We start from the raw sequence: 13,951 nt of genomic DNA, 5'->3' as shown, positions 1-13,951 counted from the left end.
TGGATTTGCAAACTTGTAAACAGGATAATAATTAGGTTATTGCAAAAAAATTTAGGGCTTTTATATGAAAAAATATTGACAATATTTGAAATATTAAAATGTGGTTTTTAGACATTTTTGTAAATAAATTATATAATTTAATGATATAAAATTACTATTTCATAAAATGTGATATTGTAACAGTTAGGGTGACCAAACATGTTTGGCATATTTTTGTTTCTGACATTTTCATAGCAAAACATAATTTTCAAATGGGTTTTTGAAATTTTTTTCAAAACACTCCTACAACAAAAACACTGTTTCTGTTTTAGTCAGAAACAAAACGCCAAAAATAAAACGCATGTCAAACAGGCCCTAACTTTTTTAATATGACCGTCAGGGACAGGAGGAGTATTTTACACAGCGGAAGTCCTAACAGAAAAAGGTTTACACTTTCTAAATCAGTATCTCCCAGTTTCCTAAGTATAAACTGAGTAGGACTCACTTTCCCAAATCAGCAAATAAATCTTCTGAGCTCACTCCTTCCTCACTTCCTTCATCACCTCTTTACAAACCAAGATTCGATCTTTTCAACACAAACCCACTCGTCCCCAACTCTCCAAATAAAAAACCCAAAACAGAATCAAGAAAATCAACCATTATCATGAATCTGAGGAAGAAGATGGGGATTTCAGTGGACGATTGTGTGGAGGTATGCAGCAAAGAAGATGGGTTTCTGGGCTCCTACTATTCGGCCAGAGTAATTGGTAAATTGGGCAAAGGAAAGTTCATGGTGGAGTACATGGATCTAGAGGAAGATGAGGATGGAAAAGAGAAGTTAAAGGAGGTGGTTGATGCTGCAAATATAAGGCCTGTGCCTCCAGAGATTAGGGTTTGGGGTTTCGATGTGCTGGCTAAAGTGGATGCGTACGATCGTGATGGGTGGTGGGTTGGTAGGGTCACTGGGACAAAGGATGATTCCTATTACTATGTGCATTTTGATAGCTCCGGCGATGAGATCACTTACCCAATTTCCAGGTTGAGGGTTCATCAGGAATATGAGGACGGTCGTTGGGTTCCTTCTCAGCAAAAAAAGGGTATGATCTTTGTAATTTGATCTCTCTCTAAATTGGTTTCACTATTTTCATTTTATTTATTTATATATATATTGGAATTTCTTGAATGAGAGTGGTTGCTATATTGTGTCACGGATTCGAATTTTAAAAAATAGACTCTCCACGCGGAGGTAAGGGTAGACCTGACCCTCCAGACTTTGCAACGACGGAAGCTTAGTAAGCTCTATTCGATTTTTATGATTTTCCATTTAAAAGCATGTATATATGCATGGTGTGGTTGGACTTTGAGCTTATTATCTAACACAAAGAAAAGGGCAATCAATCTGTGATTTTTTTAGGTATTTAGTTAATTATGGCTTAAGTGACAGAATCCAATTGATTAAGGCATTGTTTGTGTGTGTGTGTATATATATATGTAATTATGGGTGTTTATAATTTTTTTTTTTCTTTTTGCACAACTATTTATACAAGTTCATATCAAAAGTCTATGCATTTAAAAGCCATTAGGATAACTAAATATATGAAATTAAAGTAGGAAATTTTGTCAGCTTTGCAAAATGAAAATAAAATTAAAAAAGAGAGAAAAAGAAATCAACAAAAGGATGGGGTTTTAAGTTGTTACTTCAACAATCTAATTATATATGTACACTAATTTTGAACTATTTTGGTAAGAATTCATTAACTGCTGTTTTCTCCTGAATAAAGATCATGCACCTCTCTTTTCTGGTGCGATTGTTTTGGTGAGCTTGGTTATCTTGGCGCATCTGAATGTTATGCTAGCTAGCATCGTTGGTTTCGTAAAGTACTAAATTATTAACTCATTGTGGTATCTGAAGTCTAATTTATGTGCTCTGATGATCTGATCTGTTAGGATACGAGGCCACATTGAATCCATTGATGGCTAAGCGAAGCAGAGTCTCCGGGATTTGGTGAACTTAACTTGTAGCAATGTAATTTGCGATCATATGGAGGCTTTGAATTCTGGAGAATGCGGAGCTCACAACTAGAAGAGTAGTTCAAATGGTTGATTTAGTCTAGGATTGTGGAGAACCGGAGGTTGGAAAATTGAAAAAGGTACTGTAATATAATTCTCCTTTTCCTTCTCTGTCTTCCATCTCCAAAAAAAAAAAAAAAAAATTAAGCATGGTCGTCCATTTTGTATTATGGATGTGACATTGTCCAAAATTGTATATTTGTGTGAAAGAATGAGATTTTGAGTTTCTTCATACTTTCGTTTTTATCTTCATATTTCAAATTCTCTCTTTCCCTTTTACATATTTAGCATGCTCAGAAATGTTTTATTCAAAGTCACTTATCGGATTGCATAATGCGAGATCTGAATCCAATCAGCGGTGAGTGATTGGAATGAATAGAAATGTTAGACAATTTAAAATAGAGACATCTTAATCGGTATTACTTACTGAAAATAAAAAATGGTAAAAAAAAAAAAAAAAAAACAATTTATTTTAATTTAAATTCAGTTATAAAAAAGTTTATTTTTAGATAACAGCCTTTTATAATTTTTTTGAATTTTTTTTTAAATTTCTTATACAGTCTATTACTATTTAACACATACGCAAATAATGTTTTTGAATTTTTTTTTAATTTCTTATACAGTCTATTACTATTTAACACATACGCAAATTAACTGGCTGTAATAATTTCTTGAAGAAAGGGGAGATTTTGACTGGCTGATTGAAAAGACAAGTTTATGGTGAGAACAAACCATGTTGTGTCCATTGCGTTTTGGATGATGGTGGTCAAATTTTGCCTTTTCCAATGCATGGAATGATAAGAAACTCTCTTTGGTTAGACTATTAAGTGTGTGTGTGTGTGTGTGTGTGTGTGTATGCTACTTGAGGTATGCAACTTCTGTTGGACAAGTCACAATGCCATAAAAGCTAACATTTGTCAAGGAAAAAGGAACAATCTTAATCAGATCCATTGTTTACCTTCACTGTTTACAAAAACAAGTCGTAACATGAGATGAAGTCTCAAAGAACACTGTAACAAAACTATCATATAAGTTAAAGAATGTGAAAGTCTTTTGGTTCATTTAGATAATTAAATGGATTTAAGTAGAATTATTATTAAAATAATAATAATAATAATAGAAGTTAAATTAGAATATTTTTTTGCTTTCAAAAAATTGAAAATAAAAAACGTTACAAAAATTTTGCTTGATTTTGCTTGGTTAAACTGAACATTCAGTTATAAAAAGTTTTGTATAAAAATGTGTATTTTCAGATAATTGTCTTTTATAATTATCTGAAAACAGATTTTCTTTTTCTCAATTTTTAATAATTGTTTTCATATTCATAAACAAAAGAGGCCTTATTTTTATTTTTATTTTTTATTTTTTATTTTGTAAGGAATGAGAGCAAGAATTTGGGCCAAGGCTTTTGAATCTTGAATTCAGGCTTGGGCTTCACTTAGCTCCTCTGGGTTTCTTGAGCAACTATCAAGTTGGGTTAATTACCCAATACCCCTAACAGTGGTGGAGGCATTATATATTTATATAACACTTCCCTTTTTTAAATTGTGAGGAAAGCTTATATTATATGGGCTAGTGTTCATTGGTGGATTAAAAAAATTCGACGTAACTTATAACTTGTCGAGAATTTAGCAATTTCATAAATTTAAATTTAAACAGCAAAAAAATATGAATTAACGTCTATTTCGAAGCACTAATTGGACGTTATACTTAAAAAAAAAACACTTGGTGTTAACTTTAAGTGATATGTGTGGTTTTCGTTCAATAGATTGGAACTTGGAACACATTCTCAAATTAAAAAGAAAAAAATAGAATACCCATTGTGCCGGGCACACGCCCCCCTTGCCTGGTATAATATATATATATATATATATATATATATATATATATATTTGAATATTATGTACACCTAAAATTATTAGTTTCCAAAATTTTCTTAAACTTTTTTCTATTTATCCTCTTTTACTTTTTAAATTTCTTTAATTATCTTGTGAAACGGGTTAAATTTTCATTATTCAATTATGTTCTAATTTGTTTGGTGATGAGACCGGACCATACGACATAAGTTTCACTAAGTGACTCAGTCGCTACTGTAGGTGGAGAACAGGATCCAAGTTCATTGTTTTAAACATTACTTTACGTTTGTTATACAAGACAATATATATATATATATATATATATATATATATATACCATTTCATAAATATATATATATAAATTTTTTTTCTTAAATCGTTGTAAGACCTCTATATTAAAGAATGTGGCATTTGTTTGTATGATCAATTATTTGTAATGTGTTCGTTAAATATTTAAAATTAAAAAAAATATTTTTAAATTATCAACTCAGGCATGTATTAAGGAGTGTCCTGATTTATCAGTATACATAAAACAACGTATGTGACATACACACAACGCTTTTATGAAATGGTTCCTCCTTAAGTTGACACATTAGTGTTTAATTGATACTTAATTGATCACTCATAAAGCTATAGACTCATTGGTTAGGTATCATATATCATCATATCCCATTACTTATTGTCACGAATAGTCTCTCATGAGGAAAAAACAGTAAGGTGATGAGGATGCAATTGACAAGGGCTTGAAGGTACTTTCATGTTTTAGGAAAGTTAAAAGTGAAAACATTTTTTTGGTTTTTTCCTTCTTCCTTCTGAAAAATACTTTAAAATATTTTTGTTATATTTTTTATATGGTATCAAAACAGACTAAATATTTATAGTATTGATATAATTAAATATATTTTTAATAATGTGACAATGTATAATTAAAGTTGTTGAATGAGAATTGGTAATAGTCTGTCCACAACTACCAAACACCCCCTAATCTGTGTAGGGACCATTAATATTATTGACTCGTGTTCATCTTTTTCCCTAAATTGTGATATGTTAAGGGAAAGTAATCTATTAATTCACAAACGTACTGAAAGATAACTGTTCCCAGTGAGCTAATGAGCCAATGACCTAATTAAAGTGCTACCAAGTGTGAATAGTTGATATATATATCTATATATATATGTATATATATATGTGCCTCTGTGACAGATTGGTTATTTTAAAGTGGATATAATTAGAAGTGAAATTGACATCCAAATAATAGATCTAAAAAAATAAACTTCCATTGATGTTCCACAGAATTGAAGGAGACATTTTGACCTAAAGGGCCATCATATTTCCCTTATTTTTCAATGTTGTCATTGCCATATCACATTCATAATTTTCGATGATAATTTTCTTTTAAAAGATTTACCATACCCTTTGTTATACAAACATACAAAGGCCTCAATACCATTTGCTATGTGAGATGTTCATGAAAGCAAGATTGAAAATAGGCTTAATATTTGACATTATTTTTATTATTATTTTTGAATAAGTAGTTGTTTTTCAAATTGAAACCAACATTTTCACACTTGTCACTAGTGCAAATTTGCAATAGCCTATGACATTCTATTTGAATCTTGATTACTGTTTTACAATTTTTTCTCGAGAAAGAAAAAAAAAAAAAAAAAATACTTCTTCAAAAGTTGAAGCTAATTTACATACTCGATCACAATTGCCCCAGAAGGATTTAAACTCTTAACCTCCTCCCCTTTGGGAGAGCAGATCATAACAATCAAACAGGTGTCCATGAAATAACTCAATACTTAACTATTAATTGTCTAATCAGACCAAGTGATTATTTGATTAGGGCTTCTTAACTATTTTTTTCATGATTGAGTACAAGTGAAATTAATGAGAAAGGACCTAACAAGATATGCCCAAGTGAATCTTAATTATATGAGGGACCATCTTCATGTAATGTTAAAGAGATATCGTTCATGGTTTAAACTTGTAGTTAGTTATTATTATTATTTTAATATTCAGTCAAAAACATTGGCATTGAGAAAAGATTTGATTCATATCAATATATCTAACTCTGTTCCTTTTTATTTTAAACACGTACATTTTTTTGGTCACGTCTGAATTCGAATCATTCACCTCATGTTAGGGAATGAAGAGATTATATCGTTGGATTAGACATTTTTTGGTTAATATATTTAACTCTAAGGGTAAATGGAATATTTGGGAACACATGAGAAGATGGGAGTTGAAACTGAAAATGGACTTAGACAACGCGTGTAGGAATGTTGCATCCATCTTAAACTGAATGGCTTGTCACCATCTTCTTTCATATATATAAAAAAGATGGCATCCTATAAAAATGTCCATATCATTATATCACATCGATTACTAGACTTGATCAGATGCTACAATTCAAGATATGATAATCTTTCACTCTATATATGTGACAAAGGTTGAGCTAGCAAATTAAGATATTTCCTCCAACTTTATTAATTAATTTTAGCCTCAGAGGAAAAAGGAGAAATAATTAAAAGATATATAAATCTATAAATTAGTACAATAATTAATAACCATGATATTGGCATATATATATATATATATATATATATATATGTGAAGAAAAATAGTGTAAACTGAAGATGAGTTATATATATAAGCATTTTATCATAATCACATGGTCATTCGCACGGATGGTATCATCGTGACGTGATGTTGAGAGTTTTAAGTCTAAACTGGGGTACTGTGTGTTTGATTTAACTTTTTTACAATATATATATATATATATATATATATATATATATATATATATAAATGAAAAACCATATTGTAACCAAAAGTACTATAATACCCCCACACACTGGGGCCTCCTGTCTTTGCTCACTTGGGCTTATCTTCCTCAATGTGAAAGCAAGCTGGACAAGTAGAGAATATGAGATCAGATTTATATTCATACAAGAATGCACTCATTATAGAATTAATATTTATCTTAAATTTGGGAAACATGTTGTTGAAGTACAGAGAGTATTTTGTTATCTGTATGCATATTTTAGTGAAAATTACAAACGTGAGGAAGGATAAAAGAAACCAAACGGGTAACAACAAAAACATCACTAACAGGATTAAATGATACAATTAACTGTTGTTTATTATTATTATTATTGGGTAAAATAATAGTTGTACAATATTATTATTATATCAATAAGCACTATCACCAGTATTAGTGATGGCAATGACGCTAGTGGCAATTATATTAGGAAAATGTAGTGTCACAGCCCTAGTCTTCAACAAAAAAAAATTGAAGTCTACATTTGTAATGATTCACTTAATAATAGTACAAGATCTTAAACACATTCTTAGAAAAGATTTCTTTTACTTAACATTATTTTGAACAAAATGACCGTTTTTAAACTCAAACTTCAATAGTCCGAGCTTTTATAATTGATCGTTGAGAATGTTTTCTTTTAATTGTGCTGTTGGATGATCATTGATCCTTTTTAATTTAATATATAAACAAAATCATTAAGAGTCAACTGGATGATTTTTTTAGAATATACTATATAATGTCTATTTACCCCTCCACCCATAGAGTTAAAAATCAAACGTTTTTATAACTACCTTGGATTTTGAGGGGACAAATCCATTTCTAGGAATCTAGGGCCACTACAAATGGATGAAGCCATTACAACAAACGTTGTTGGTGAAAAAAAGGGAGAATTTTTTTTTTCAATTACTGTCATTTTTTTGAAGTTGAATAAATTACTTTTCTAATATATGCAACCAAACCCATCTTAAATTAAAATTTGAGAGGAGCTTCTAATATATTAATGTTTGTGTCACTATTTACTATTTAACTGCGATCAAAATCACACCCTAACTCAGGTTACTTGCACCAGCTTCCATTTTACTAGGTTTCAAATCATAGTGCTAATTTTGCTAATATGCTTGATAATGATTGCTTTGATGATAGTAACACAAATATAAATATATAGCAAAAGATAAAAAAGTATACTTAATGCTAATAGTACCATTAAAGGAAGAAAATAATGCTGTGGGAGGAAGAAAAAAAGGAGCTAAAGCACTTTCATTGGACCCATTTCATGTCTCCTCCATAGTCCCATGATTTGATCTCCATCTTTCCTCCCACTGCAATTCTGTTTTCTTGCACCCCCCACTCCGGCCCCAAAATCGTGTACCTTTCTCTCTCTCTCGGCAAAATAATTCACAAGAGCTAGCTAGCCAATTCCAATGTCAAGTGACAAAGGAAAAGAATTAGTAGGAGGAGAAGGATCATCGTCGCGATCCATGGCTGCTGCAGCACCGGCTGATCATCATCAGCAGCAGCAACAACCGGTCCAACTGAGCCGGTATGAGTCACAGAAGCGGCGTGACTGGAACACTTTTGGTCAGTACTTGAAGAATCAGAGACCCCCAGTGTCTATGTCACAGTGCAACTACAACCATGTGCTAGATTTCCTTAGGTACTTGGATCAGTTTGGGAAGACGAAGGTGCACATACAAGGATGTGTGTTCTTTGGTCAGCCTGATCCAGTTAGGCCTTGCACTTGCCCCCTCAGGCAAGCTTGGGGAAGCCTCGACGCGCTGATTGGAAGGCTGAGAGCTGCATATGAAGAGAATGGAGGCTTGCCAGAGACAAACCCTTTTGCTAGTGGCGCCATACGTGTCTATTTGCGCGAGGTGAGGGACTCTCAAGCTAAGGCAAGAGGCATCCCTTACAAGAAGAAGAAGAAGAAGAGGAATATTCAAATGATCAAGGCGGAAGAGGAATCCTCCAATAAGCTCCCTATGCAGCCAGCTTGATAGCTATTTGGCTTCTCAAAAGAATGGTAATGGTAATATTTATATATATTCCCATTTTGTGATATATATAAATGGGTAGTTGTTTGCTTATAATTAAGCTCTTGAATTTGGATGAAGCATGGAATTTAACTTTCATGAAGTACTCATGACATGTGAGATATACATAATATATATATGGTGTATTTGTGATGTTAATGGATATATATAATAAGGCTTTCAGTTTTGTTAATTTTTTTACTCAGAAGTTAGATAGTTAGATTGGAGGTTACTGAATGAGGAAATCACACAAAAAGGGTACAAAATTCAAGAATTGGACTGTGAATTCTGTTCAGAAATAGAGGACAGTTCATTCCCTTTATGAGAAACCCTAGGCCAAGGTTTGGAAACCCTAATTTGCATAGTTACTTTCAAATTAAAGACACAGAATAACTTAGGTAACTTTACCACAACATCTTTTACATTCACCAACATTAGGGGCCATGATATAAATCAGAATCTCTCTCTCTCTCTCTCACACACACACACACACAAAATCGCAGTTTTTTTTTGGTTTCCTTATTTAATATTTCTCATTTTTATGCATACTTTTTTCTATTCTTAAATCTTTTAGGATTCTGCATGATCTTATGCTCGCCATGGATGGCCACTAGATATGATCACATTATATAAATAATCATAATTTTAAATTATCAGAATAAAAATAAAAAAATGCATGTATCATGTATATTTAATGAACTAAGTTTGCATATTTAATATGTTTGTTTGTTGGTGTTAGTACATCAGCAAATCAGATGAACATCTTAGATTTCTTGGAGATCTCAAATGCAAGAGAAAATCTGTTAATTACTTCTTCCTTGTATGCCCTTCTTTTTTATTAAAATTTCCATTCTCTCTTTTTATATATATTTCCTATTACTATATAATATTCTTTTATTTAGTACTGCTCTATATAATTGTCCTTTGTACCTCAACCAGATCTTCTTTTGTCTATTATCAAATAAGTGACAAAAAAACAATATATATGTATACTCCCACATCAACTACATATAGTCTGCAGTATACTTCTTATAATCATTTGGGTGATTGCTCTTTAGATTGATCAAATGGTTAGCATTAACTTGATTTCTGCTTAGAACTGTGTGCTAAATCATTGTATCACAATTAGCAGAAGTATTGTCAAAATTCAAATTTCATAATTATAGCAAAGGCTTCTACCAACAAGTGTGATTGGATTTGTCCTCAAATAGTGCATTCATATCACAAATTGTTGGTATAGATTCCTACAATTTTAGCAACTGTCTTAATCGATACTACTGTACTAGTTATACTCTCCAAAACAAGACTGTTTCTTTAATTAGTTACTTGAAATACATTTTTTTATTTATTTTCTTATAACGAAGAATCAATTCATCTGCTAATCACTTTGGACTCTAGGATAGTTTGTAAACTTTGAATACGTGCAATCACCAACAAATCATGTATATCATTCAAACCCAATTTTTTTACACTTTGTAAGAATCGAATATAGGTTGTCCGAGTTTACAGTTACTTAAAATGCATTGCTAGCTCTTCAATTTATAGATTGATCATAACCTTATATTAACTTTTTTTTTTTTTGTTTGTATTGTGAATAATATTAGCTATATAATAGTCCGAAATTTTGAGATCTTGGATGCCAGTAGCTTTTATCAGATAAGAGCTGAAGAAATTAATTCAATGATGTTGTGTTACATTAATTTTTTTTATGTCATTTATAGTCTCTCATATAGCTGTTGAGTTAATATCTTGGCTATTCAAATGGAAAAAACAGTTTTCTTCTAGATTATTTTGCTTTGTAGCAGTGTGACAAAATTCTCCAGATATACCTAAAATTCCATAATTTTATAGCTCACACTTCTTTCATCAAGAACCAATGTAATTTAATAATTCATGACTAATTCATAAAATTTACAAATATTATAAACAATTCTGATAATTTTGGCAAATTTATATATCCATTTTTTGGGTAGCTTTAACTTTGAAATGCATTGCTTTGCCAATCTCATATATTCTCTTTGATTTTCAGAACTCTATTTAATTTTAAGCCCTATATATGGAATTACTGCAGGCTCCATATAATTTTGCAGCTACTTCAAGCATCGGTATGTTTTGGAGCTCTATTGTATTGGATGTCACTCTTCCATGGACCAACTCTTCTTCTTTTTATTACCTTTTTTATCCCCTCAATATCTGGATTAAATACTATGCATTAGTTGTATAATTTTGAGAATTAATTAATGCTTGAATTTAATTTGATGAAGACAGACCTCAGAATTGAAGTGGATATATATTCTCTTCTTTCTTTCTTTTTATTTGGATTTAATTTTAATATAGTATTACATATACACAATCAGATTTATCTAGCTCTCATAATTTTTCGCAGGTTTATCAGAGTGATATACCCAAATTTGGCAAGATTGGTGGCATAAATATTTAAATGTCTTCCTATAAGATAATTTGTTTCATATATACTTCTTGTGCCTGTCTAGTTTCAAATGTGAGATTTATTTTTCTGTGCCATTATTAGAAATGACAGGCAAGTTGCTAAAAGTTCCACTAATATTAGTGTTAATTAGTCAAAGTAATTGAGACATTTTATTTTTCCTTGAGAACTATATGTTGGTATGGCCCACTTATTTGATATGATGTGATCTTTGACATCTGTCACACATCTTCAAACATAACTGGTCTACAGAACCATTGGATTCCTCTTCATTTTTACTCACGAATTTCATTTAACTCAATTAATTTCTGCTTTAATCTTATCTTCATGATGATTGCATTGGAATCTCTTTGCTTTAAAACCTTATACTCTTTCTTATTTATGTTTAACTAATTTTAATTGTGTATTATAAGAAATACAATTTTTAATAAAGGTTGTTCTGGTAATTATAAAACTCGTGTTAGAGAAATATTAACGAGTCATTAAGACGACTGAGACGGCTGTCGCTCAACAGTTGGTCAGCACTCGCTTTCAGTAATTAATCAATTATAATAATTGTAAATTGTTGTAATTTTTATTTTATATTTTTTGACTTTACAGTTGTTGTGATTGGTTTGACAAGTGTTTGAGATACAATTGTTTATGTAGCTTTTGAATAAGATGATGCTTTATGTAACCTAAAGAGTTTATAGAATCTATTTGTTGAAAAAAAAAAAAAAAAAAAAAAAAAAAGGAGAGTTAATAGTATCTAATAAGACAGTTTAAACATACTTATGCAATTAAGTTATATTTTTTACTATGAACTTGGTGTCTTCGAATTGAAATTGGATAGAAATGCAATCTTTAACGAAGGTTGTTCTGGTAATTATAAAATCCATGTTAGAGAAATATTAGCGAGTCACTAAGGCGACTGTCGCTCAACAGTCGGTCAACACTCGCTTTCAGTAATTAATCAATTACAATAATCGTGAATTGTTCTACTTTACAGTTGTGATTGGTTTGACGACTGTTTTAGGTACAACTGCTTATATAGCTTTTGAGTAAGATGATGCTTTATGTAACATAAAGAGTTTATAGAATCTATTTTTTGAAAGAAAAAATAAAAATAAAAAAGGAGTGTTAATAAAATTTAATAAGATAGTTTAAACATACTTATGCAATTAAGTTATAATTTTTACTATGAACTTGGTGTCTTCGCATTGAAATTGGATAGAAATACAATCTTTAATGAAGGTTGTTCTGGTAATTATAAAACCCGTGTTTGAGAAATATTAGCGAGTCACTCAGGCGACTGTCGCTCAACAGTCAGTCAACACTCGCTTTCAGTAATTAATCAATTGCAATAATCGTGAATTGTTATAATTTTTATTTTATATTTTTCTACTTTACAGTTGTTGTGATTGGTTTGACGAGTGTTTGAGGTAGAACTGCTTATATAGCTTTTGAGTAAGATGATGCTTTATGTAACATAAAGAGTTCATAGAATCTAATTTTTGAAAGAAAAAACAAAAGGAGAGTTAATAGAATCTAATAAGATAGTTTAAACATACTTATACAATTAAGTTATATTTTTTACTATGAACTCGGTGTCTTCGAATTGAAATTGGATAGAACTTATGTTAGAGTATTGAATCGGTGGTTTAAATTTGAAATAAAAATATATATATATATTATATTATTTATGGGAGCACCGAATCAATAATTTAGATTTGAGATTGGAAGAAATTTAATTAAAATTTAAAACTAAATCTCATCCAATTTCAAATTTAAAAGATTGATTTGGTTCTCTCAAATGCAATATTAGTTCAATTTTATTATAAATTCAAGTGATTAATCCAGTACTCCCAAACATGACTATGATTTAAATTAAAATTGGAGAGAAATTGGATGTATAAATTATTATTTTAAATTATTATATTTATTATTAGGTGCTCATTCAACCAAACATGTTAAACACGCATATAAGTGATCATGCTTATATTTTGATGTTTGTGGATCTGACAACGGTATTTAGTGCATGAAACTTCAAAATTCGAAAAATTAAGGATCAATAAGTGCAAACAAGGAGTAACTATATAAACTACATCTAACTACAGGTCTCTTGAAGCTTAACTATTCTTTCTTACCTTTCCTTAAGAACTATATAAGTATTTGGTATATCATTCCTAAATCCTAAAGCATTATATATATGTGATAACATACAATATTCTACTGTTATTAAGAACCATAAAATGGATCGTGGTGAGTAGATTTAGACAACAAAGATGTAATCTCAATTACACCACCACAATCTTACATTTTTGTCTCAATCCACGTTCTTGTGTGACCCTTCTCTTATCTTCTTGGTCACTTCAACCAAAGCACTTTATTGGAGAAATTAGAAATGGATTATTAGGAGCATTTTTGGATTTGAAATTTGACAAAATATAATTAAAACTTAAAAATAAATTTTTTTTAATTCTAAATTCAAAGTGCCAATTCAGAATTCTCAAACGCAACATGATTTATTTTGTGTAATGTTTAAAAGAATAGAAAACCTAATTTTTGCCCTCATATACTTTCAAATCGAAGTGAACACATTCAGTTTCAAGAATGCATTGATTATACATAATCAAACTGATCTATAATTTTATCTGAAATTCTTCTATTTAGCAGATCAGGAGGAAAAATAAATAAAAATCTTAACTTCACTTCTTTCATTGTGACAAGCATCAAACATCTTGCTAGCATTAACGCACCATCTAAT

General features: G+C 30.5%; 2 protein-coding genes across 2 annotated transcripts; both read left to right on the top strand.

Moving 5' to 3' along the window:
* The first annotated feature begins 311 nt into the window (after positions 1 to 311).
* LOC132307626 (protein AGENET DOMAIN (AGD)-CONTAINING P1-like) lies at positions 312 to 2,281 on the top strand. Its single transcript, XM_059805436.1, has 2 exons — positions 312 to 1,076; positions 1,927 to 2,281. The coding sequence occupies exons 1-2, from the start codon at positions 644 to 646 to the stop codon at positions 1,986 to 1,988; spliced, it is 495 nt and encodes a 164-aa protein (XP_059661419.1). The 5' UTR covers positions 312 to 643; the 3' UTR covers positions 1,989 to 2,281.
* Positions 2,282 to 8,123: 5,842 nt separating this feature from the next.
* Positions 8,124 to 8,835, top strand: LOC132307625 (protein LIGHT-DEPENDENT SHORT HYPOCOTYLS 10-like). The gene has a single exon (XM_059805435.1). The coding sequence runs from the start codon at positions 8,151 to 8,153 to the stop codon at positions 8,721 to 8,723; it is 573 nt and encodes a 190-aa protein (XP_059661418.1). The 5' UTR covers positions 8,124 to 8,150; the 3' UTR covers positions 8,724 to 8,835.
* Positions 8,836 to 13,951: the final 5,116 nt, after the last annotated feature.

Source organism: Cornus florida, unplaced genomic scaffold (assembly GCF_030987335.1).
Source record: "Cornus florida cultivar Cherokee Brave unplaced genomic scaffold, ASM3098733v1 CherokeeBrave_3.0.0_Hap2_Chr05, whole genome shotgun sequence".
NCBI classification, from domain to species: Eukaryota; Viridiplantae; Streptophyta; class Magnoliopsida; order Cornales; family Cornaceae; genus Cornus; species Cornus florida.
The sequence above is the reverse complement of the archived record's forward strand: the minus strand, read 5'-3'. Positions and strand labels throughout refer to the sequence as shown.